This window comes from Buteo buteo, chromosome 26 (genome assembly GCF_964188355.1).
Source record: "Buteo buteo chromosome 26, bButBut1.hap1.1, whole genome shotgun sequence".
NCBI lineage: Eukaryota > Metazoa > Chordata > Aves > Accipitriformes > Accipitridae > Buteo > Buteo buteo.
In genome coordinates, this window is record NC_134196.1 from 8062647 (window position 1) to 8090608 (window position 27962).

At 34.7% G+C, this 27962-nt stretch overlaps 1 protein-coding gene across 3 annotated transcripts in view; it reads right to left on the bottom strand.

Moving 5' to 3' along the window:
• Nucleotides 1-27962, bottom strand: part of LRRIQ1 (leucine rich repeats and IQ motif containing 1) — a 113258-nt gene that overhangs the window by 39562 nt on the left and 45734 nt on the right. For all 3 annotated transcript variants that reach the window (XM_075057711.1, XM_075057710.1, XM_075057712.1), the window contains exons 19-23: nt 14710-14799; nt 13864-13988; nt 13161-13256; nt 12727-12812; nt 3922-4023 (exon numbers count right to left, since the gene is read on the bottom strand). In XM_075057711.1, coding sequence (XP_074913812.1) covers nt 3922-4023; nt 12727-12812; nt 13161-13256; nt 13864-13988; nt 14710-14799 — 499 coding nt within the window. The remainder of the gene's footprint in view (nt 1-3921; nt 4024-12726; nt 12813-13160; nt 13257-13863; nt 13989-14709; nt 14800-27962) is intronic.

A 27962-nucleotide genomic window follows, 5' to 3' on the forward strand; every position in this document is an offset into this window, starting at 1 on the left:
ATTTTACATTATATCAATAACTGAAATAGCCTCCAGACTAGAGGAGAAGCAGTCATAAAGCTTGCTAAAAATATGCTTTGCTGCAAAATAGGAAATGATGAAAATTATCTGTGTTCCTTATAACATTTCCAAAATTTTGAGATCGTTGAAATGTCACCATCTACAAAACACACCAAAGTCTCCAGGAACGTTCATTAAAACAGTAAGCAAGCACATTTTGTTTGTCAAGTAACTAGCACTAACTGAAACTCAACAACCGTGCTGGAAGCATAACCCTATCACACCAAAAAAAGCAGTGTAATATACATAATCCCAGGAAACATCCAGCAAATCATCAGAAGTGAAAGTACATCACATCAGGCTTTCACCTGTCTTCAGGTTTTTGATCAGGCTCTAGTTTCTTAAGAGAAGCAGTAAACACATATTTACACTTGCATATTCTGTGGCTTACTTTACAACCTACGGAAGTTAATGTCACAATATATAATTATGGTTCAAAAATATGATTTATATAAGTAATAGTTTTAATGCATCTGTATTATACAATGACCACATGCATTAAATTAATTTTAAAGTAACTGAAAGAGCATCTAGACAGAAAGCATTAGGATTACAAAATGCAAGCTGATACTACAAATTACACCAGAGAGTAATTGTTCATAATTTACTTTCCTTTCAAAATATACAAATGCAAAAGTGTAAGTGCTATGCTTATTGAATTAATCCACCTACTTATGGTATATACATATCTATTTGTGTGTGTATATGTACATGTATTGTATGTATATGTATTGACACATACACATATACACAGACACACACACATATACACTAACACGCATTTAATTATATTCCCATGGTTCGTGCCTTTGCATGTTGCTTCTATTTTTAAATGGTAAGTTCTTGTGTGCTGGAACAATGTGTCCTCATGCTGTTGATGAAGTGCATAATACAAAGGGGTTTGTCTCTTGACTAACTTGTGTGCTATTGTGATACAAATGTGAAATGATGGTCCCCTGTGGGGATTTTTATGTCGGTGAGTAAAGCATGATGACTCCGCTAAAATTTAATAAAAATTTCCTGTGTCACTCAAGTTTTGAAAATATATTTTCCTACAATGTGTGTGTCAAATTAGAGATATGTGAATTGGCCCATGGGATTAAAGTTATGCACAAGTTTTCAAAATTGGATATCAACATTTTGCATATCAGCTCATTGCAACTTTTGTAACAGGAAAACAGTTGAATATTGCATCAACACTATGTCCTTACTATGTTTAGATATTCCTTTACAGATGTTGCATGATATAACACTGTCAGTATGATGCAGTAGCTTAGATGAGAAGGCAAATTATGACAGAATATAACCTTTATCTCAGAAACACACAAGCATCAGATATTAAGCGCATTCCTTTTCACTCTTTATTTTTATACCTCTTTTTTTTTATTCCTTTTTGTCTTATTTATATTTTTAAACACAAACTAAAGACGCAATGAAGACAAAAGACATTCATTGTACATTTTAACTAGGTTACCTCTTAAATATTCACTACCATGATGTGTTCTAGTTTGAAAACCTAAAACCGTTCTAATTGTTTCACTTCCGAGGGCATCCCCTTTCAAAAGTAGTGATTCTGTTATTTAACAGATAACACATGTGTACTTGCTGTTGATGCTATGGGTTGTCCCCCCATTTCTCAATCTAAAGAAATAAAGCAGGAATATTTAGAATGTGCTTTTTTTTTTTTTTTTTTTAGATTTATTTAGTGGTTTATGAAGGAGATGGATTGGAGTTCAAATTTTCTACCAGAGCACTGACTACCAGTCTGTGAAGGTAAAAGGGTTTGAATGGAGGAAGTTTATTTCTATCATGCAACAGACTGGTCTGTGTCCTCTCTTGACTTAAAATATGGTGTCCACAAAATTTATGGATACAGAGTGAAAACATTCCACCTTCTTGTTACAGAAAGAACTCCTATCACACAACAGACCCCAAAAAATCTATTCCGGGCAAAAGAGGAAGAAATGGTCAAAAGGTGAGAGAGGGGAAATGGGAAACAAGCTTTTCCGTGAGTGAGGGAAGAAATGACTGATAAGACAACTCTGAAATTTTCATGCAGGTGCTTTGCTTTGTAGTAGGTAACATGCAAAGTGTTACCAAATTGTAAATTTAGGAACTCTTAGTTCTGTCTGATGGTATCTCACCTACACATAAATAAATGCTCTTTGCCGCACTCTGGCTTCTAATTCACAACCTAGTGTTTTCTGGCCATACCATCTGAAGTAGCAATGCCTCAGGTAGAAGGACAATTTTATATTCTGGTCAAGCAGAAGAGTATTGCTTGTCTTCTTGAAGGCTCAGCAGATTGCATGTAAGCACCCAATAAAAGATTGCTGAAAAAAAATCTCAATTTATGAGCTGGCCAAAGGAGTATAATGGTCCTTGAAATGAAAGATAAACAGGAGTGCCACTGCAGTGCTTGCCTTTTGATAGGTAATCTGCTATGGTGCCTTCTTTCTATGTATTCAAAAAGTAATGTCAGTAATATTCAGAATGCATACAGTGGCTTTCCAAAATGAAGGGAAATGTCTCCAGGCAGGAACAGATAAATCAGTGGTGGGAAAGCTAGGCTGAACCTACACTGACTTTAGGGTACCAAGCCTGGGATCAAGCTTCTCTCTTTGACATGGTTTGGAACATTCACACCATTGCTTGTAGCCTTTGGGCATCCAGTGTTTTGCAGGCAGTCTGCATGTCCTATTTCTTCAGCATATGATGCATTCTGGCATATAAGCATACGCCACAGGAACAGATATGCGAGACTGGGAATGCTAAATCAGGCACAGTATATACAGATTCTCTATATTCTAGGTAAATTCATGTTTGGATCCAAGGCAAGTAATAGTGCAAACAGTTTTCCTTGTCAGAATTCACCAAGAATTCTTTCCAACCAAGTTTGAGCATGGGCTGATCAATGCGAAGCAAATCTGGACTTTCATACAGCTAGGTTAATTGACTGAATTGCAGTTCAGGTATACTCTGACTGATTGCACACTTGTCTCAGGTTCTAATTTCTATCCTCATTCAGTGAATGTTAATATAGTATTATTATTTTGGATTTTACTTTGTGGGAATGGGAATAAATCAGATAGCATATGGCTATGTCTTTGAAAAAGAGGTGACAACTTTCTGAGCACACTACTGAGTTGCAAAAGGAATCAAAACAGTCTAAAAACAATGCCTCTGGAGATGCTCAGCTTCTTACAACAAAGGTATTTTAAATAGACTTGGCCTTATTCTAATTGTACTGAAACTAAGAAGAATTTTAACATGAATTTCAACAGTAATAGAGCTACATCAGTATTTAAATGTTTTTGGAAAGCCAATTTTATATTTACATGCTGAAGATTCTTTTCTTGTCTTCTGTCAAATGGTGGGGTTTTAGGGAATATTTATGAAAGCAGCGTCCTAAAAGAATGGTAACGATTGTCAGGAACTAATGGCTACCTTGAGAAAAGGTGACAATGAGGCAATGAGATGAAGAATTTGAAGTGATATTTCATTCATAAAATTTTATTCTAGTGCTTTGTATTTTATACCTCTATGACATGCTTTGATGTTTTTTATGATGATTTTTTAATGATGAAGATTTAATAATAATAATAATAATAATAATAAATATTATAGGCACCAGTTCATTATGAATTCATCTCTAGGAGCACTCCCAACTCTCCCCAATGAATTGAAATTGAAATGTTTCACTGCTGTAACTTGAGATAGGCAGGAACAGATAAGGACCTTAAACTCCTGCCGCCTTCTATTTGTGCATAGTGTTTTACATTTCATGTAGGCTTGCTTGAAAGACATTACAAGATATATAGGCTTATATGCATAGAGATAAAGTGAAATACTTGTTCATACCTTCAAAGTAACCAGCATTTATAGGCTGTGTCTTCCTTGGTGGTTTCACATGGAGATGTTTATTTTCATTGTTTTTGAACAACGCCAGGCGCACAGCTGGGTCTAGATGACAAGAACAAGTTAAAATCAAAGGTCAGACCTGGCTCATTCATTCCTTCAAGCAGTTTTTCACCTTTTAGCCACTTAATAAATGAAAATACCTTTAAAAGTAGGTTTTATATTCACAAAGGATTACACTTTGTAAAATAAAGCAACATAAATACATGTGCAACTGAGAATCAAAGTCACTATTTTGCAGGATTTTAACACTGTTGATCTTTTAGCTAGCTCATCTCCAAATTAAAAATAAATTCTAAAGCATATATTTTCAGAAAATATTAAAAAAACCTGTTTTTAAAGCTTGACATTAAAGGAGAAATATTAACAGAATATACGCCAAGCACTGTTTCCAAAAGCTTTGGTTCAGAATTATTCAGCACTCTACATCAAGTCATTTACACCTAAAAAATGTTAACAGGAGACAGTTTATTTTTTGAGGCTAAACTTGCAGATAATAAGCTAAGCTTCTTCCATATCCAATCCTTATTGAAATAAAAAATACTCCAAAAGTCATAGACTCATCTATATGGCACAGTATGAAATCTTGATTAGTTTCAAAACTGTTATTTTGAAAACTTTGCAAAGCAGCAAAGATGAGTACAGAATTGTATATAAATCTAGATAATACATGTTCCTAGACTGGTAAAAGATATAAAAGTTTAATTAACAAAAGCTAAACTAATGCAAAACCACACAAGTCAGGAAAGGTGATTTTCATGCATTATTTTTTATGTGAAGGAAGAATTGTTTGCTTGACATAGGAGGAAAGTAGGAGTTTAAGAGAAACAGTGGGTTAGAAAGAATGTGAAAGTCCTATGCACAGTGCAGAATAAATCAGCCAGTTATTAAAAAAAAAAAAAAAAAAAAGACTGAGAAGAATGTAGAAACGAAAGCAGATACATAATCATGAGCAAAAGTATATAGGATTTTGTAGGTATGACACTGAGCATGATAACAAGAGTAACAGAAAGCCAAAGGAAAAATCAAAGAAATATGTTTCACATGGTTAAAAGAAGACAATAGCATAAGCAGACAAATACACTCTCAGGAATATCTGAGAAACAATGAGGTAGAAGAGGTTTGTCTACAAAGGTAACTACAAACTGTCAGAAAAGGGTAGAAATTAATAAAAATAAAGAGGGGAAACAGCAATAGAACTTAGCAAGAAAGTAAATATGGCAAAGAAAGGATCTAAATTTTCACAAAGAATGCAAGTGTAGCAAAAATGAAAATGTGAGACACTGAGAGAACAGAGCAGGGAAACAGAGGAGATGGAAAGACTCAAAAAGCATTGAGACAGAATAAATTTACGTGACTATTTATGACTGATGTTTCATTTTCATCTTCTTACATGACCTTGGTGTTTACTGACAAAGTTTATAAGAGCATCTATAATATTGCAGCAAAGTAAGTAGCTTTTTGGGGGGCTTTTCTTATTTATGGAAATAAAGGATCAGAATGCCCCATTAAGTCAGTGAGCAATTTCTCGTGAAGTTTAACAGCAATTTATAAAGTCGGTTTTGACTAGACCTCTATATTTGCAGTAGACGCTTCAGTTACAAACTAATGGAACATAAAGGGAACCTAAGAGCTCCACTTTTTCCCAGATAATGCTCTCTTGACACAAGCAAGATGACGCAGACATACTGTATCTTTGCCTTATAAGCCCAGAGAAGATCTCTAATGGGGTGTGGATACTTTGAGAGATAACGGATTGACGAAACACATCAAAATGTTATGGTATTCTTGGTCAGCCCACACTGCAGCAGCATTTTGGCTGACAGAATGTTCTTAATGGTGGTAACTTCTCATGAAGCAGCAAACAACTAACGAAGGAATCATGGAAAATATGGATGGAAGTAATTTAGGCCATGCCTTCTTCCCAAGGCAGAATCAGTGATACCTCACACTTTGTTATCTCAAATTGTCTAGAAGAACGTCTCTCATCTTGTTGTATGATGATTATAGCTTCCAGATTAACCCAGAGGGTGTCAGATTTAAAGTAATTTTAACGCACTTTTACTAACTTAAGTATAAATCCAATGAAACGACCCAAGAAGCACAATAAATGATTATTAGCTCCATTAGTTTTAAAGGTAGATAATTAGAATGACTCTGATAATGGGATCATTTTATTCACAAACTGGATTACTAGGTTTGTAGATATTTTCACTTTGCATAGATGGATGAAGGAGCCCTATTTTGGCATGCTTCCCAATGCAAAAATAAATTTGTAGCAACCTAGTGTTCTTCAGGGTAGCAAATATTTGGGGCAGTAGATCACTACAAGATTTGTGATAAAAATATCTTGAAAGAGTAATACATTATATTTCAAAAGTTCTTTCTGAAATTTTAAGTAATAGAAGTTATAAAAAATATTTTAGGTAAAGTATGAATTATTATTGTGTTTTCTATAGTTGTAAGTTACATAGCCATATGACTGCTATACACAGATAAAAATGTACAGAGTAAAATTTTTTATAATTACAATTTTTCCAACATCCAGCATACAGTGTTGATATGATACAGTGTTGATAAAAATATTCCTAACTTCTTCTAGCTTTATGCTAGTTACAAAACCAGTGTCTTTCTTCAATAGAAAGTGACCAAAGACAAAGTAACAAAATTGATGAAAACCTCTTAAAACAAAATGCGATTGAAGATTTCCAAACTATTTTTTATGAACTTAAAATAATTCTTGAAATAAGGCACTTTTCCCCTATATGGGTCTATTGAAATTGTTCCAAAATGTTTTAAAAATGTCATCTTCCTTAATCCAGCCTCCCACCCAATCCTATGAAAACTCCAACCAGTCCAAAGTTAAACTATACCAAGGACTTTTGTGTGAAGTCACATGAAGCTGTTAGTGCCAACCTAGATTTTTCAAACGTTTATTTGCGCACAAGGATATCAGCAGTAAAGAAGGTCCATGAACTCGGAAGAGAGGAAAATGATGGAAATTGTTCTTCTAAGAGATTTCTATCAGAAGATTTATCTCTGCGTCTTTGCAAAATAATTTAAATAATCTACAGGGATTTAACACAGTGCCAGACTACTTGAATTTGTACCTACCTGGATCACCTCAACCATTGCCTACAGCTCTTTTGTTATTAAAAATGAGTCCTTCTCTTTATCTAGTCCCAAATGTAGGTTATATTACATAGATTACTTTATAATACTAGTGCTTTTCAGTCTCTGAGTGAGCTAGGGAAATGAACTGCATGTATGCTTTGATGACAAGCAATCAAATGTTTTAGATTTCACACAGAGAACTGTGAAAGAGTCCAATAGTTCAAAATCATACAAATATCTTCCTGGATTCTGGCATAGTCATTTAAATGTGGCTTATTAGACGATGATCTGTGCTGGCAATCTAGGAACCAGGGAGGTAATTTAATGCACATTGCTTGGCTGACTCCAAATATAGAAGATAAGTTGGACAAACACAAGAAATGTTATAGAAACAATATGGAAGGAATAGTTACTGCCTGATCTGGCACCACATTCGCTAAACAATTTCTTGATAATATGTGAAACTGAAAAAATTAAATGTTTGTCATTCATTTTTGTTTTGCAATATCTGTAATTAGAAAAACATAAACATATCTGTGCCAACTTTAAAGAGTTGATAAATCAAAGTAGCACACAGTGACAGATGCTTATCTATAAGATAATTCAATTTGTAAATTCATTTGGAAGAAAGACCACATTTTGTTCCATAATTGAACAGCAATTAGAACGCCAACTCATCCATGGCTGGAGTTCCCAGATGATACTGCTACATGGAATACGCAACAAAAATAGCTTTCTTTCTGCTACTAAGAAAATATAGATCAATGGTCATTTGTGTAACGTGTAACAAGGAATAATATCCCCCAGATTTTTATTCCGACTGTTGTTAATTCAACAAATCAATGTTGTATAGTCAGATCATCTGTTCTGGGGCTGTGGGTTTTGAAGGGGGTGGGTTGTGTTTTTTGTTGTGGTTTGTTTTTGTTTTTTTAATTAGTATTGCATTGCTGTCTTAAATTCTAAACTAGAACCAAAAAATATTTACTAACCTCTATGAAATATCTTTATCATTGTGCTCTGGTTCTAGGAGTCAAGGCCCACTCCAGCTGCTTTTTCCCTTTTTTTTTTTTTTTCTACCTATGTGGCAGCAAGAATGACCATCTCATGCTGTCAGTCACTGACAAGAGAGGTTTCCTTTGGAGAGCAAATGGTTAAGTAAGTAGTAATACAGCAGTGTAGGAGAGACAAGCTGAAAGCAAGACAAGGCTTCCAGCCATCTTAAAAGAAAAAGAAGTTAACTTTCAGAGGCTAATATAAAATCCACAGAATCAAGGAAATTCAAAGTTAAGCAAGAAATTCTGTACTGCTGTGCCAAGATATCTTTAGGAAGCTAGGACTGTTATGAGTCACAGACACTTAATTTTTAAGCACAGTGAGGTGCATTAATGTCTGCTGTATTTAGATTTTTAATTAGAATTTCTATAGAATTTTATGCATCCATGATAAACAGGAATATTTCTGACAATATGCCAGTTTTACTTGGCTGCAATATTTCTGGTTTCTTGCCCACGCTTTTTGTATTATCTTACTGTAGAGTAAAAATAGTTGAAGCAGACACAGCCTACATTTGGTATCGTTAAAATACAGGCCACAACTTTATTTAACTACATAAACAAGCATACATAACTGTAGTGGATTAGGGCATAACAGGCCTTAAGGCCATTAGTTGGTGGGACTGGTCTACTGCAATATAAGCATTGCCTGAATCACTCCCTATTATAAGGTTATGCTACTTTAAGCTCTTCCTTGTAATACAAACCACAGGATTCAGTGCACTTGCTAGTATTTTCCGTACTTTTTTTCACTACTGAGAAGGTACGTGGCCAGACATATGAGGTAAGATACTTCTCAGTTACTTCTACATATCTACAGTTTAACTCTGTGCTTCAGCCAGTCACTCTAGGTTTTGTGTTTAGGCAGGGGAGAACTATAAGTGCTTTTACAGTGAGATTCAAGTAGCCTGGTTTTGAATTATGTTTTAGGAGGAAATTAAGCGCATTTAAGGTGTCTATTTCGATCCATGCAAGAATGCAGATGACTAGCTCAGATGTGGACTTCTATAATGAACCAAATGAATCCCATCATTGTTGCACTAGGAGAAGACAAATGCTTTAGATGGAAAATAAAAAGGAAAAAATTCCCACACCTGAGGACGTTAAGAATCGAAGCTGTTCATGATTGTCCAATCCAAGTTCCAATCCAGCAGATGTCTTGACTATATTAAAGAGCAATTGGAAAACTCTCTGAATGGAAGCTGATTTAACACATTGCTTTTGTGAATCTCAGGCCTAAGGCAAAGCAGTTTGATAGCATATGGAATCAGACAGCATATCTCTGACAGGCCATTTGTTCCTACAAAATCCATCAGTACCTTAGCATTACCTGCAACTAATAAGATCATTACCATGGAATGATCAATGGCACATAAAAGATGTTTGGGATGATGCTGAAATCTTAGCATAAAAGCTTTCAGTTTATTTGTTAATAGCTTATAATTTATATGTATCTGGAACCTTTAGATGTTGTTGTTTTGCTTTTTGTCAGAAATTAAAGTTTTGCTTTTAAGTCAGACATGTAGTAGTAAATGGATATAACATGGAAAATTGCTTTTTTACATCTTATAATTCACACTTTTAAGTGGATGCTGGCTATTTATTTTCTAGTGGGTAGGAATCTTTATCACTAATAAAATTATTTTATTGTAGTTAGCATACCTTCAGCTATTTTAAACCAGAAAGCTAAAAAAGGAAAGAGTTGCAATTGTAACACTGAGGACCTGGAGATTCAAAAGAAACAGAAATAATAATACCAAAAAAAAATCCTACAACATTTCATATGCAGCTCCTTTCAGAGGAGGTGAAGGAGATCGGATGTCAATTTCTATGGAAAAATTAAAAGACAATGTTGACGTCTACTTACTCAGATAAATTTTGATCTGCTTTTAAATATTAGAAGGAATAACATCTCTTATGGAATTCCTGCTTCAGTAGGGTTAAACTCACAGCAATGGCCTAAGATTGTGAATTTTCTCTCTCTAGTTATACTGGAATTGCTGTAAGTATACTCGCATGAGCTGTACCACACAGAGATCCAAGAAAGATACTGGCAGCTTAATAGATCTGGTTACAGTTTCCTGATCTGGAGCTGGCTAGCCTCAGGATAAGGTATATCTACTCTAATTTAAATGCCATAAAGTCCCTCTGTTCAACCAGACCCTAAATAAGACTCGCACCGCTTCAGAGGGGGTAGCTGATGTAAAACATAATTATATACATGGAGATTCTTCTCACATGGGGAATATTCCATCAGGATCAATTTTAGTGCAACAGCTGAGTTTTAGCATCAGTTTAAGAAAAAAATACTTGTCTTAATTGATAATGTCTATTTGGTCCTTATTGACCAAGGAAGGACTGACTTTGTCAGCGTGCTGTATAAGAAAGAATAGTGGGCTTGATAACCTTTGTACTGAAAAGGGATTGAATGTGCAATATTTTCAGTCATATTCCTTGGCTCTGGAAATTACACTTTCTGCTTATCTGAAAAAAAGATGGTGATTTTAATGACTGTCAGAGAACTCTATACAGGAAAATTATATATATAGGTTATTTTTGTGCTTGATGTAATAGTCAGAAAGACAAAAAATTCCTATATGAGGTAGTGTCAAGAAGAGAAAATTTGAACCTATAAAAACATTGTGCAAAAGTTTTGTTAATTTTTTTAAAACTAGTAATATACTTTGAGAATATTCCAAGTGATACATTAAAAAGCTCAACATGCATATACCATATCGAATAATGTGAACAAAGTGAATATAAACATATCAAAAAAATCCATTAGGACTACAACAAAAATAGGACAGCAAATTTGATATGCTCAATCAGACATTTATGACTGGATTAATTACTACTAACATAAACTAGCAAGCATATGGAGAAAAGATAATATAACCTAATAAGCTCTATTCATTACAAAATGATACAGAGGCCACCAAATGGAACACATGTAAAAAACTCAGCTGCACACCAGATATTTTCTACTTTTTTTTTTTAGGTAACATGATAGAGCATCATGGGAAGCTATCAAGATTTAAATATAACAACTTTAACCTCTTATCCATTTTTTCTCCTTTCCAAAACAATAAAGCATGGTTTGCTGATTACATACCTCTTTCTTCCCCCCCCCCTTTTTTTTTTAACTAGAGATCTTTTTTTGTCATATTTAGTCTTAGGCATGATATTTAAAGTAGAAGAGATTATACAGAGAAACACCTAACTTTATTTGTAGGCTGAATTTTTTGCCCTTCCAAGAGCAAAATGTCTTTCAATATTTTTAACGCTTAATACAGAAGATATTTGCAAGGTTACTGTCATGGTTTAACCCCAGCCAGCAACTAAGCACCACGCAGCCGCTCACTCACTCCCCCCCCATCCAGTGGGATGGGGGAGAAAATCAGGAAAAGAAGTAAAACTCCTGGGTTGAGATAAGAACGGTTTAATAGAACAGAAAAGAAGAAACTAATAATGATAATGATAACACTAACATAATGACAACAGTAGTAATAAAAGGATTGAAATGTACAAATGATGCGCAGGGCAATTGCTCACCACCCGCCAACCGACACCCAGCCAGTCCCCGAGCGGCGATTCCCTGCCCCCCCCCTTCCCGGTTCCTAAACTAGATGGGACGTCCCATGGTATGGAATACACTGTTGGCCAGTTTGGGTCAGGTGCCCTGGCTGGGCATGAGAAGCTGAAAAATCCTTGACTATAGTCTAAACACTACTGAGCAACAACTGAAAACATCAGTGTTATCAGCATTCTTCACATACTGAACTCAAAACATAGCACTGTACCAGCTACTAGGAAGACAGTTAATTCTATCCCAGCTGAAACCAGGACAGTTACACAAAAGAAGAAAATTAACTGTAGCTTGTGATACAATTTTAAAAAATTAAATGTAAATAAAGGTTCAATTTCCAAGGGCCACTTAGAGTTAGGTCCTATTGTCAACCAAGCTCTTACATAGTTGAATGTTTCTTATACTAGCAGTATTTTATTAATATTTTTATTAACATATGTTTGTATTAGCATATCATGCTAACAGGTAATGATTCTAAGAAAGGTTCATTGCCATTAGAAGTATCTGAGAAGAACCAGAGGATAATTACAGAGAAGCTGGATAAGCATTATCTATTTCCACAGTGAATATTTAATACAAAAAACACAATTTCATTTCATATGTATCAAACTGTCATTTTCATAAATAGTTCTTGCATAAATCAATAATTTTAACCTGAGATTCCCCCAAGAGGAAAATACAAGAAGCACAAAATGCAGAAATATAAATTCCACATCTAGAAAAGAGATACATAAACAAAAAGAAACAAAATTTATGTTTAGCATAGCTGTCAAATATTCAACTTCAAAATCCAGTAGAATGCTTTTTAAAATCTGAGTATTTTATCACTGGAACAAATTGATTTGAAGTGAGTTGTTTTTACTGAATCACACTTCACCTTTATTCAAATTAATGTTTAATGTTGTGCAAGCAAACTTTTTAAAAGAGAGACACTATTTTGAGATTTAAGAATAGAAAAATTACATCAATATTACCATTTTTTAACTGTTGACTTACCTAAATTTTTATTCCTATATTTTCTAGGCCTCATTTTATGGGCCCTCTTCAGCATTAGTTGTGCAGTAGAAATATCCTTAAAACCCCTAGAGGAAGAGAATAACTTACTAAACATTTCATATGTATTATCTTAAACCAGCTGCATATTATTGTGTAATGCACTTTTCAAAAAGAATACAAGTGTATAGCACTTCTTATGCCTGGTATGAAACTTTCTGAATTACAGGTAGCTGCAATGCTTATCTTAACATTACATTATTGCAACTTATTAAGCTGGTCTCCCAGACACTTATAAAAGTAATTACAATAATTTTTACTTTGGTAGAAAAACAGAGATTCTTGAAAGGTGGAAGTTAAAAAAAGCAAACAACAATAGCCAACTATACTGTAGCTATTTCTGGAAGTCACTATGTAAGCAAAATAGCTTAACATACCATTCTTCTGAAATTTTCTCTTCTTTTTCAGACTTGTATGAAAATTTCTTTTTTTCCTGCCAGTCAGAGAGCTGTGACATTGTTTCCTTCCCTGACCTGAAAATAAAGTGTAAGAGTGGTAGTGAAAGGTAGGTAAATAAGGAAGGGTCTTGGGTGATTATTTTGCAGCCTTTGTTATTGTCCAAGTTGTTTGTGCCTTTTAAAGGCACTTTTGAAGCTTGGAAATAATACAAAAAAATCTATTTTAATACTCCAGGAAGGCTTTATCTTGGAGAGTAATAAAAGTCTGCCATCAATTTGAAATGTTTACATTTCAATTACTTGAAGCATATTTCAGTCCTTTCTCTCCAAAAGAATGCAGCTGTGTAAGAAATCCCTTTTAATCTTTATCTAGTCTTACAAATCTCTATTTCAACTTCTATGTTATATGTGAAAAAATATAAGCTTTATGATTTATAGTCAAACCTAGATAAATAAAAATACACATATATATTCTTATATTCTTAATTCCGGTAGTCAATGAAAAATAACAACTGAATTTAATATATTCAGTTTTAGCAAGTAAATGCCTTTTAACTCCAGTAATACCACACTAACCAAAAATAGCAAAAGCATCAGAAAACAGCCTCAAGTTCTCCTCCTTCTCATTTCTGTCAAATCCAAATGAACTAAATATAATGAAAAAATATATTATTTAACTTACCTGCTATGAAAGTAGATATTTTCTGCTAAGTATGAATGTGGTCTGTTAACACATTGCCAAACTTCTTGTGGTGACAATGGCAAACTATTTGAACGTTCACTGGAATTTGAAGGCCTAGAATACTTCTAAGTAAGACAAAGAAAAAAACAGCAGTTGATGATTCCTGCAAGTTCGAGTTTAAAATGTGCAGGGTAACCTGCACCAGGGTTTACAGAGTCTTTTACTTTAACAGAAAGGACTCCTAATGGTGATGTGCCAATTACAGACCTTAGCTTCAACTAACTAAATGGGGCAAAAAGGTGACTTTAGTTACACTTAACATCCCCAAATATAATGAATTATACATTTATAAGACTCTTTTCTTTTAATTGTAGGAAATAAAACATTAGTAATATTACGCTTGTAACAAGAAGAGAAAACCCTACCAAAACAAAAAGCTACAACTTCAAAGTTTATCAAATAACTAGCAGACATTACAGTTCAATGACCTTTAACTGTTCTGAAAACATTCAGCTGTTGTCATATAATGCAGATCTTGGTATTTTTAAAGTAGTGTGTCAACTAGCAATTTTTAATCCATTGCCAAATGTACAGATGAAGCACATCATCTTTTTTTCTGCTACTGTGAAGTAAAGTGTTGAAATAAATCCAAAATAAAGAAAAAACTAAGCAAATGAAAGAAAAGCTAAAAGAAAAATTGCATCTGGAGATGAGGAGGAAGTCTGAGACTTCTAAAAGTAATTGTGTTTTTCAAGTCAATAGATTGTCATATTAATCACCCCAGAACAGCATATCCTTAAGGAATGAATAAAGACTGAAGAGTAAGAAGTTTCTGTGACATGTTACCTTTGGCCAGTGCAGCTGGTTTGAGAGCAGGAGTGTTTTTGAAGGGAAACGGGTGGAATCTAGAGTTAGCCATTCCTTCTCTAATGCAGCCTGCATGAATGAGTAAAGTCAAATAGTGCACTGATAAAATCAGTTTAGTTTTGATAACTTTTGCAAAGTCTCTTTTAAATTGTCTTACATACTGTTTCAAGTGTTTTCAAGTCATATATCAGAACTGCCACCTGCAGAGCAATTGCACTTAAAACACCTTTGGAGATGCTGTGTTGTACTGTTTTATTTTAAACAAATCAGATTAACAGTATTTGTGGGTTGTGGTTTTTTTCTATTTTTGGTTTTCTTTTGTTTTGTTTTTTAAATAAGATGCATCCCCTCCTTCTCAAATTCTTGTAATTTTATCCCAGCATTGTTAGTAAACCCAAGTTATTAAAAAAGACTGCCAAACTCTGAAAAAATACAGACCTAAGATACTTAAAAGCCTAAAGAACATGAACAGCTTTGTTTGCTGTTTTTGAGTAATTGAGTATTTTATATCCAGATGTAGGTGCCCAATTCTGTCAAACTTGCTTTTGTTGAGTTGAACTGAATTGGTGAATAGTTTTCATTGAAATCTGGGGTTAAAAAAGTAAATGCTATATGTACTTAGTCCTTCAATTAATTTTATTTTTGATGTAATGCAATAATTTGCAAACAAAATAATAGCTTGGAATGAAGAGGGATGACAGAATTGGGCGTTAACTGGTCTCTAGCACTTCAAGGCAGAATTCAGTTTTCTTTCATAAAAACAAAATTTAGATTTTGTTTCAAACTTATGACTTATTTTTCTTATATGTTGTTGATTTTTTGACCACATGTTCTTTCAATATATTCTGATAAATGAGAGAAGTAAATTTCTCCCACACAGTAAGTAAATACCTCTGAAGAATTCGGCTTCACTTACACAGGGCTCAGTCATTCAGGCTGTTCTTACTTCAGCAGCCTGGGGTTCATTCATTTAAAAATGTCTAATTTATAAAACTGGACTACCTTTCTCCCATTCATAGACTATTTCAGATTGCACTGATTTCTGACCCTGAGAAATTATCCTAACTTTGGATACCTTACTGTGTAGTTTGGGTAAACAGGACTCTGCACAGCCTTAGACTGGTGAACAAGGTTTTCCAAGGCCTTTGAAATTCTGAGAGACAAAAGGATCATATTCCAGCTATTTTGAGAAGGTTACTTCTGTATTGGTTGCATGATTTGGTCACTCTAAGATCACTCTTTTTATTTATAAGGGAACTGTGAACCAGCATTCTTCTTCCATTCTGATCTAGCTTTTTAAAATAAATTTTCAATAAATTTTGACTTTATTTTCATGTCTTAGAAGGGATGCATTCTTACATCTTTGATTCCTTGTTTCTGGAATTCCCCATTCATTGATTACAGTATGTTTTGTTTTTCATTCTTTTATTTAATAAATCCAGATAAATCCTATGCCCTCATTATTAACAGATAATGTCTCTTTACCACTCTTCCCCTTCTTACCATTTCAATTCATGATAAATATACAACAGTATTCTTTTTACCACACCTCCTCGCTCAGGTGGTTATGTATGTTAAGAAATCTATGTAAATAAACTGTAGAGGCATGCAACAAACATAATGTATCACATTCTTTAACTGTTACATTTACCTACAACCCACTAACCTATCTCTCCTCAGTGATGACTCTTATGCTAATAATCACTGAGCGGTTGATTCAAATGATTTTCATTAAAAAAAAAAAAAAAGTCACACGTAAAATCTATTCCAGAAGCAGATTGTAGTAAATCAAATCCCAAAGACAATCATTTAAAGATGTGAAATTGGTACAATTTGGACACAGAAAACAAGTTCATATCTCAGCAGAGACAAAGCTATGATGTATTCAAGTTTTGTAATTGCCTGGGGTCCATGGGCAGAATTGTCAAAATGAATAACTATGAAAAAGGGAGAAAATCTGATGAAACACTGTCAGCAAAATTAGGTATTATTCCTCCTTGTCCTCATTGAATTTACTCTTCAACTGCAGCATGCAAAGCATATTTCTAGCTTTTCAGATGAGAGTTTTTCACTTATTTTCTAAGTGTGGGCGTGTAATCCAGTCACAGGTAAACTCAATGTCTGCAAAAGTTGTGTCTTCAACTTTGCTGGTATATAAAGGTATAGGAAAATGGCAAATTTCAGAAGTATTTTTTTTCTTCTCTATTTGCAAAAAAATCAATACAGCAGGGAGAGAGGTAGATTTCCACTTGCACAATTTAAATGCCAATGAACTTAATTAGTGTGTGCAATGATGTGTCCATTAATTACCTGGGTACTTAAATATCTTACATTAGCAGTGAATATGATCCAAGCTCTACTGTCAGATTTCAGGGCAAGCTTGCATCCTAGCTACTTGAATTTTTACCTCTCTGATGAAATTGTTTGTGACAGAAATCAATAAAATCATGACAAATGAAAACTAACAGTCCAAAGCTGTAGCCAATTTTTTGGAACAAGAATCACTTAAGCAAAACAATGATTGAATCCTTTTGCTTTATAGTTGCACCATAATCCAATTAAAGTTCTTTGCTCTTAATATTTAGGTTAAAACTTTTCTCACAAATATTTTCTTAGCCCGGTGTTTGCCATTTATTAATTTAATATTCTCCACAGTGTTTTTATTTCTTTCATAGCCTATAAAATGTCTTTCAGTCTTCTAAGTGTTGAAAAGAAGTGTCAATGAAAATATAAAAGCATGATTCAAAGGTATAAATATGCAAGACAAAAAAAAAAAGATAACTGATTTATCATTAAGCACATTTAGCACTCCTATGAATGTGCAGCATATTATAACAATATACCACACTCTTGTTTTCTTTGGCCAACAAAAATAAACACATAATTGATTTTCAAATATATGCTCTTCCACTATGTTTATCCCTAGAGATTCTGACAGCACTAAGTTCAAGAAACTTCTCTCCATATCTTTCCCATAAACACAGTCCTAAATTATAACTAATGCAAAGTTTATTACAGATTTACCAACAGCTAAGGCTAAAAACTAGATCCATTTCTACTGACATTGTCCACTAAGAGAAAAAAACCAAAACAACCTGAGATGAATTATGAAGCAAATAAAATGATAATGTTTGATTGTATGGTCTATATATATAGTTATAGGCATACTATATTTATGTTTATTTCTAAAGCCAAATTAAGGAATTGATTTCATAAATACTGAAGTATATAACATAGCTTTGCACATATGTGTAAATCACAAACAGTTGTTTTAACACACAGTAGTTCATCTGAAGATATCTTTTGTGTTTCTGTATCCTTCATACTTCATTTCCAGTGTTTGTTTCAAATCAAAGACTGTATTGATTACCTTAAAAAAGTTTCAGTTTTCACAGGCACACAAAAAATACATAGACCTTTCTAATTGTTTGTTAAAACTTCACAGAAATAAATTCACTTTAACTTACTGTTTGAAACACATTTTTAATACTTGGCAAATTTTTCAAGGGCTTCTTTTGTTTGTTTGTTTGGGGTGTTTTTTGCTAGACTTCATGTTTGTTTTCATTTAGCTCCTGCTCAGGATGCAAACAAGATACTTTCAAGACTAGAAACAATACAGACCACCAAATTCACTATTAAACATGATATAATTATCCCTGATATCGTTCTTCAACAAGATGTGAATATATTTGGTTTTGGGGTTTTCTTTCTGAATTTTAATAATAAAACTTCCATAGTATTAGCTATTTCCATTTATCCATTAGGATCAAGAACTTTTTACGCTGATTCACAATGCATTTTTTACCCTTTGAGAGTCTAATCCTACAGGTTTTTTTCTCCCCTTTGATTTTGTAGCTCATCAATGAACTCTGGAGGCTTAGGGATTTTTTTTCATGGCTTACTGTATATAACCTTTTTCATTTTGTTATTCCTTCATTTTTTCCAATATTTATTCTATCCCTTCTTTTGCAAAATATAACAACTATTTACCATCAAACATTAAAGTTCTGTGGTCTCAGAAACAGAATCCAATCCTACAATCACCAAAGTCAGTGAGAATGGTTCTACTAACTTTGATGGGGACTGAATGAGCTACTGAAAAGCAGAGTTTTAGTGCAAGCATTATTCAGACAGTCTAATTCTAGGCATCTTTTACATGCTCTGGATTACATTCTGGAGCTACATCTTTTATAATGTCGTATTTGAATCATGAACAAAAAATAGCTCACAGGACACAGTGTCAAACCTACACTCAGCTATGAAGAACTTCCACAAGTAAAACTGTCCAAACTGTGAATAATACTAACACATAATGCCTTTCATCTCTCTTAGATCAAGGAGGATCAAAAAAGTATAATAAACCCCAAACCAATCCCCCAAACTGTACTATGGTTAGAAGGAGAGATGTAAGAAGGGATAACAATACAGGCTGAAAAGGAAGGCTAGCATTTGATATGTAACAACTCGGTTCTGGGTCAGACCAAATATCTATCCACATCAGTACTCTGCTTCCAGAAGAGCTCAGTAGCAGATGCTTATGGAAAGAATGAAAGAAGCTGGACATGTTGAGGACAATCCTTCCCTTGGTATATTCTTTCAGACCTTGGAAATTGGTGGTTTCAGGACCTTCTGCTAACATCTAGGAAAAGATTCCTCAACTTAAAACAGTAATCTAACTTCTTATGACAAATATAACCATCTAGTCAGTGTGTTTGGAAGGTCACCTCTATGTCAATCCAGAAAGAATGCAGATCATTTACATTGCTCACAGCATCTAACTGCTGAAGTGGTGTATATTAACTCCAAAAGACCAACATGTTGGCTGCCATGGGAGCTGAAGCTACCCCAGGTTTCCAAAAATGGTGGACCTCAGAATCATAAGGTGAATCACCATCTGACAAAATCGTGAAACTATTTTTGAAAATTAGGGAGAACTAACTCTTTATATGTCTTTCCTTTCTTCTTTCACGTCTTCATTGACTCATTCACTGTTTGCAGGACAGCAATGGTTTAGCCAGAAAAATTGTTTTACTGCTATTTATGTAGTGCTTTTATTTATATGGTATCTTAAGATAAAAATAGGAAAATTAGCCAACAGAATATAAATGAGTGGAAGAAAATCAATATCCAAAACTCACTCTGAACTCAGATCCATGACTGGCTCCTGAGCATTACAACAGAATAGGAGGAATGGAAGGGAAAAAAGCATCTTTTATTAAAAAAAAAAAAATAAATAAAAATCCACATTACAATGTCACAGAAATAGTGTGTGGAATTCTTTGCTTTTAAAAAAAGATTCACCTTCCAGTTCACCTGCCTGGTTTTGTCTAACCTGTTTTTCTGGACTTCTGCTCCCCTCAGTGAGGCAGGCTGTTACTGTCATTCTCAATCAGAATGGCCCTTTTTCAACCAGATTTTACAAAGTATCTGCTCTCTCTACATTCAAATTCGTTTTTAATAAGAATAATATGTAATAAGAGTAAATAAATAAATAAATCAGAGTGAATTTTTCCACTAGTTTTCTCTATAGAATACAAGTTTAAATAAAGTTCTTCAGGTCAGTGATGTCTTTGATTTCTACTTTCCTAGGTTTTAGTGAGTATATTTGAATAGTGCAGTTAAAGTCTAGTTCACTCCAAGAAAATAAAACAAAAAGTTAAAACAAAAAGACAAGTGAAAGACAGTACTTTAATCCAAGGCAGAACATTCAACAGCATTCTATGACTCTTTCAAATAAGCTGACAAAAATCTCTTCTGGGGCAATACATGCCACATGAAGAACTACTTTTCCTAGCATTAGACATCCTGTAGGTTAAAGAATTGCTCAGACTGGGAGGAGGAGTGGTCAGGCAGAAGGATCATATGCTGAAGGTTAACCCTGTGGATACTCACAATAGAAAAGGGCATACTGCAGCCAGCCGTACCGTACTGCCTTTCATCTGGCAGAAAGCTGTAACTTTCTCTCTTGGTTCCTGGCAAACATATTTCACTCTGTGGGGTATTTCATTCAAGCATCATGCTACTCCAGGACAACATCTTTCATTTCTTTTTAAACTAAACTTCATTTCTGCCAAGGCCTAAGTATTCTTTGCTAGAAATTTCTTCTCCAAAAGCATAAGTTTTGACAAACTTTTTAAAAAATCACAAAATTTTAGCTCTTATAGCTGATACAAAAGGACCAGATCACTTTTCTGTGCTCATTTATGTATTGTTGGTAGACTGTGACTGAAAACTTCCTTTGAAATTAAAGATCTGAATATTGTTGTGTATTTAGCCTTTTCTTTCATCCAGTCTTTTTAGGAATCAGATTACTCTATGGACTAGCTTTTCTGAGAAACTCAAGTTTTTGCATAAAGTGTAGTTCAATGCTAGGAAGTTGAATATCAATTCAGACCCAGACTTTCTAAAAAACTTCCAAAAGTAAGATAGTACCAAATATGAACATCCTCAACTGAATCATCTATTAGTTGCATTATTATTCCATTTCTAATACCACAAAAATTCAGTCTAAGTTCTGCCATTTTAAAACTATATGCAAATGTGTTGATTTGAACAATTTTATAAAAAACTGTATATAGACTTCTTTTTAATTAGACAGTTTAGGGATATACATTTTATAGAAAATAGATCTCTGAACTGCAAGTAGTAGGAAAAATAGTCTTTTTCTCTGGGATTGTCTTTAATGCTTTTTCACATATTTTATGTGGTGAAGATAAATAGGTTAGCACCCTAATAAAGGTTATTTTAACCTTTGGCAATGCTTCTTTTTCAACCCTGTCTTTATAAGACAAGAGAATTAGGAAAGAAAGCTGGGCATGGCTGCATTCTTACAACTGCTAAAACCAAACAATATTTCAAGCCAAAAAAAGTAGTGAGTGTCATATGGATTCCAGAGAAACATCGCAACGATTAATTGACCCCAAGAGATTTTATAGACTTAGAAAAACTGGTTAATTATTAGAGTACGCTCTTGTAGGAAAATTACAGGACAAACATAGTTGTGTAGTTGTCCACTTATAAGAAGGATATATTGATAATTACTGGAAAAATCACAACATTCTGTTAAGAAAAACATTCAGGAAAATTTTATTGGGGAATGTCTTCTCCAAATGTCATTTTTCCAAACTGTTTAATAAGCTCAGAAAACTAACTGTTCTCTCAAATTCTAATACGCATATTCATATATATTTAATGTATATACCTATGTGATTTCTCTAAATACGCATGACTAAAATTATGGAAATAATTTATTGTGGAATATACAAAAGTAAATGAATAATGAAAATTTCAGAGACCCTAAAAGTTTTCATTCACAAAAAAGGTTGAATATATACACACATAATTAACTCTCCAAAAGTCTGAATCTTATTGTAGTTCATGTCAGTCATTCATGACCTATAATGCCCCCAAGTTTTCTAGAAATGCATTTTTGCCTTAAGCCTGACAGTGTTCAAAGGAAGCTCTGGGTGCTACATCTTTTTTTTTTGAATACAGGAATAAAAAATACAGATGGGTAAATGGTAACCTCAGCTTCAGAGGTTAGACATGGTTTAAGTAAGCATCAGAAATGCATGCTTCAAAAATCTTTTGAGAGTATATCACCACCCACCTTAATAAACATCAGGCTCCTGGCACCTTCAGGCCACCCCTCAAAATTGCTCTAAGACCCCAGATGCAGTCTTTCCCCATTAAAATGACAAGAATCTTCAAGTCTTCCCCTCTCTGACTCTGCCACACTACACAAACTTTAGCTGGTATGGCCCTATAAGCCTTTTTCAAAGTTCTTCTAGCTCTGTGAAAACAAACAAACAAAACTTTCAAGGGGCAATGAATTAAAAAACCCAACAAACAGAACAGCCAAGGGACACCTCATCCCCACCCCTTAAATACTGTACATTCAAAGAACACACAATTTCAAAGGAAGATAACCCAAAATGTTCTATCAAGTTTGGGGAATAAATACTAAAAACACAACAGAAAAGAAAGCTGTACTTCAGCTTGCAGTTTTGTTAAAGGAAGGGAAGTCAAGCAGAAGCAGAGGGTAATAAAAAATAGACTAGTCACAAGTTTATAGTCATCTAACCTTTCATATGTTTCAAAGTTCATGACACAAGAAATTTGATTCAACTTCAAGACAACTTTTCCTTTTTGTTTAAAAGTCCCTATTTCAGGAATAAGAACAAAAAAGTATTTGGAAGAAAGAGCAAAGAAGGATTAAGTTTGGAAGCATATATTATCTGAAACTGATGATAACAAATCTCTAATTACACTAAAAATGCTTAATTCTAAAGAAGATACGTCTTAATCATCTCTCAGCTTCACTTATACTGTCCTCCTTATATGTCCCTAGCACTAACCTTTCTATTTGAAACAAATTATGCACAAATGAATCTGCAAGTTTAAATTTGTTGATTTATAAGTCTCAACACCTTAAATCTTTTGGGACCTGCATTGCTACTTTCTGGGAACTTCAAGAGTTTCAGGAACTGATTCTTTGCAATGTTTTCCTATTGTAAACTCAGAATTGTGAAATGATAAATTTCCGTGTAAAATAAAGTTCTGAAGTTTCCATACAAACAAAATGACTAGACTGAGTACCAGGAGATGGTTTTAACAGTAGCATTTAGGATTCTTTAGCCCACTCCATTCAAGGACAAACTAGACAAAGTTAAATAGTTTTTAGCTAAATTAAAATTGTGTTATAGGGTATGAGTGCTATTTTTTCCCTTCTGTTTCTGCTGTTAGAAACTCAAGAATTGCATGGTAAAGAAAGTCCATTAGGACCATAGATCCTTTTCTGTGGTGCTGCTTCCTAGACAGTCAGCCCCTAGCCAACAGTGTTGCAAGGGATGACTCTAGCCCACGTACAGGACCTTGCACTTGCTCTTGTTGAACATGAGGCTCTGGTCAGCCTGTTTATCTAGCCAGTGCAGGCTGCTCTACCAAATACCCTGGTCCTCCAGCATACTGACCGCTGCCCCAATTTGGTATCATCTGCACACTTGCTGAGATTGCATTCTGTTCCATCATGCAGGTTGTTAATTAAAATATTAACTATTTTTGTCCCCCTACCATCCATGATGGGCTCCATTAACTACTCTCCACAAGATGGATTTTGCACCAGAGAACTATTTGAGCCTGGCAGTCCAGTCAGTTTGCCACTCATCTTATGGTTTACCTGTCCAGCCCATACCTCAACAAATTTTGAGAATAAGACTGTGGGAGACTGTCAATCGCCTTGCTAAAATAAAGGCATGCAATATGCACTGCCCTCCCCTTATTCATAGTGCCAGTCACCTTGTGATAGAAAGCAACGAAGTTGATCAGCTCTTGGTAAACCCATGCTGGCTGTTCCCAATCACCTTTTTCATGGGTTTAGAAATGGCTTCTGGGAAGATTTGCTCCACAACGTTCCCAGGAACTGAGACAACGTTGATTGGTCTCTAGTTCCCTGGATCTTTCTTCTTGCCTCTCTTGAAGATGAGTGTGATGTCTGCCCTTTTCCAGTCACTAGTAACGTCCCCCAGCTGTCATGACCTTTCAAAGATGATAGAGAATGACCTCAAAGTTACATCAGGCAGCTTGTTCAACACCCTTGGATGCATCCCATCTGTTCCCTGGGACTTGTATATGTTCAGGTGAGTTAAGCTGTGCTGTGGTTGGATAAGATCTATGTTCTAAACTAAAAGGACTTCAGGCTCCAGGCAATGAGACATGTATGGATTTCACTGTGGAGGAGCAAGGAAGCTGACATCTCACTTTCCTCTTTGGTTCCTCCAGAAGTACTGCTATTTAACTCAATTACAATATTGGCTGCATCAATGGCCTCTTCTCAAAGAGCACAGAGAAGTCAGGATTGCTCCTGAAATCTATAAATAAGCATTACTAAAAAATCTTTTTCAATGGAAAACAAGGTATGTGGACATGCTGAATATCAGACATTTAACTAGATCCTTTAAACACAATCTATACCTACACTAAAATGTCACTTTAACATTACACAAAAATTAAAGAACTTAAGGAAGATATATTAAATGATTTGGGATCCTTAGCTCAGCTTTCAAGAGACTCCAGATGCAAATGTACTTCCTGAGAAGAACTGATGGCTCTGTTATTACTTCCATTTACAATGAGGCATTTGGCTTAGAACGATTTTCCTTTGAGGCTACAATAATCAGTCTAAAACTCCACAGAAGTAAGACTTTTTTCACTTTTATACATTTTTCCATTGCTTGGCCTGTTTATTCAGTTCCAGTGTTTGACTTGGTCTTTAGAGAAATAAGACTAGGAAGTATAATTAATGACATCACTATGATATGTCATACGAGCTAAATACAGTTTAGAATAATACTATACCATTTGGCTAAATACAGGTACCAGATAATATCTATAGTGTTATGCATCATTAGTGGGCTTTCTTTTGGAAAGTATTTGTTTGAATCTGGCTATTTAACCAAGATAGAGACAAGCCATGAAGATAGTTTCTGTTTAAAAATTAGAAGAATTTCAGGTGGCATTAAGAACTGAGATCTCACGGTGGAAGGCCAGAAAGCAATCAGAGCACATTTTGCATAAACTGTGAAGCTGCAGTGTTAGTGATGGCAACAACTCCTAAGAGCTGTGTTTGTGGTTATTTTATCAGATACTGACTGCAACAACCTACTTCCAAGGCCAGGATATCTACCAGATAACTAGAAAACAATTCAGCACTTGAGATAAGCGTCATTGCTGAAAGAGGTAGAAAAGAGGTTTTACATATCTGATGATGCCACGACTGAGAATGGCATGTGATTCGTTAATGGTATAAGCTGAAGAAGCAGGATCAGATCAAGAGGTTGTTGATACACACTCATTGAAAAGATTGATCTTCCAATATGTTATTTAGGAGAGTTTTTCCCCTCCCTTTTAAAAGAATAGGATAGATCTAATTAAATTTTCATCATACACTTTTTTGGTTTTCTACAGCACTGTAACTTTACAAGAAATATGATGAAAAAAGCATCATATTCTTTGCAGTATACAATAAGGAAAGGCTAGATTCTGATCTGACAGTTATGAGCAATTACAAAAGCTAGACATGCATGAGAGCGTCAAGATACAAGAAATGTTATGGGAACCTTCTAATCCATAGGCTATACTTATTTCCTGGCAGTAGCCAGAAAACAGCTATCACTGTCACAAGCCCATAATCATAAACTCACAGCCTGAGACAAACCACATTATGAAGGATTATCTGAAAAGAAAACAAAACACATTGTATGTGTCTAGTTTGGACATATGATAAGAATACTAAAGATGGGAGATGTAAAGAAATTGTTGTTCTAATTGCTGTTTACTTTTCAAGAGTTAGCACGTATAAAGTAGTTTTTATTGTGTGTCGTGTCCGCCCCCCCCCCCCAAAAAAAAAAAAAAAAAAAGAAAGAAAAAGAAAACTGCTACCTAGCTGCCATGGAAGGCAAGCAAAAAAATAGGAATGGCCACGTGTCTGTGTGAATATGTAAACAAATGTGAAGGAAACTCCTGGTCCATAATTTCAAAAGCTGTCAAAAAGACTGGGATTTTAAAATTCTACATAATCAAGCTCAGAAGCAGAACACCACTTTGACTCAGGGCAACAGATTTATTCCCTTTGATGAAGGAAGCAGTGATGGATTTCTTTTTGGCTTGGTTGCAACTTACAAAGTTACTTTCTTTTTGAAGAACTATGACTAGATAGCCCTGATTTAAAATAAATTCAAAAAATGAAGTTTTGAAAAATACAGCACTTACTTTCTGTTCCATGTAACCACCAATATTGGTACTCATCTTGATGAGTATAAGACATATGTCCATATCCTGACTCAGTGTAGGAAAACAATAATTTATTCAATGGCCACTGTTCTGAGTAAAGAGTTGTCTTAAAACTGATCATATTCAATTGGTTCAGCTTTCTCACACACTGGCAAGTTCAGCTATTTTGCATTTGGCTCACATCATATTCTCATCAAGAAAACAGCAATGCTGATGTTTGCATGGTACAGAAATTAAGAGCTGTGTCAAGCAAATGTGTTACCAGATTTTGTCCACCAGAGGTAAAGTGAGCTCTGCCTTGTAGATCATTTGCTACATGGATGGACTGCTGATGAAAGGTTGCCTTAAGAACAGCCTTCTGGAGCATATAGGCTGGAATTCTCCAAAGTCCACATGAAAGACATGAAAATATCACTAAATACCAGGCTCATACTTTCCAAGACATCTGTTGGCCAGATCTTTCATCTCATCTGGCATAGCCTGTTTGACATTGCACAACAGACACAAAACGCTACTGCCATCAATTACCTCTGAATGTCTTTGGCAATGTACGGGAGCTGATATGAATACAAGAAGATATCAGTAATTGCTCAGGTGAAATGATTACTATTCATGCTATTGTGAGCAAGACTGTGAGCCCTTCCTCCAGCTCAATCACATGCAATCCATTTTTCACATGATATGGTGCCAAACCTGTACTAAAAGATATACTACTGCTCAATGTGCATAAATGAAGTAAACAGAAGATCTTTGGCAAAGACTAGTTTTCCCCATGCTGTTTCGCAGCCTCATCTTCCCCAGAGCACTGGGTACACTGAGTTCATAATGAAGATATTGAAGTCATTTAATGAAGGCTGGTACCTAATGACTTATTGCATTGTGATATTTGCAATTGGTTTAAATAGGTGCTTGCACACCAGTGATTTTGTGGAATGCTAGATAATACTCAATAAAATCATTATGACTGAAATCTACATAATACTGGTATAAAACCCACAGTGACTACACCACAAAATAGTGGACTACTCCAAAAACTTTTGGCCAAGATTTAGTACATTTGTACTGGTTTGCAATAAGGAAAGGTTTTTCTGCCCTTCTCTCTCATTTCAGTCACCCTGTCCAACAGTGAAATCCGTAGTACAAAATGGTGTCCAGATATTTTTCTCTTCCTTCACACCCTAGCATATGGGATCTCTTAGCCCAGCAATATGTACTCCTCCCTTCACACTTGTTTGAGGCCCGACAGATAGCCACTGATATCATGTGTCATTATTTGGCTCTGCTTCAGCACTTTGCTATAAAACACTGAGGCCAGAAAGGAGGGAATAGGAAGTATAGACTGTTCCAAGCTTCTGCTGCTTGTTTCTGCAGAAGTAGAAAGTCCATGTGATTTGGTATCGTCCAGCTGCAGAGAATGAAACAGCTAAAGACACATGGAACCA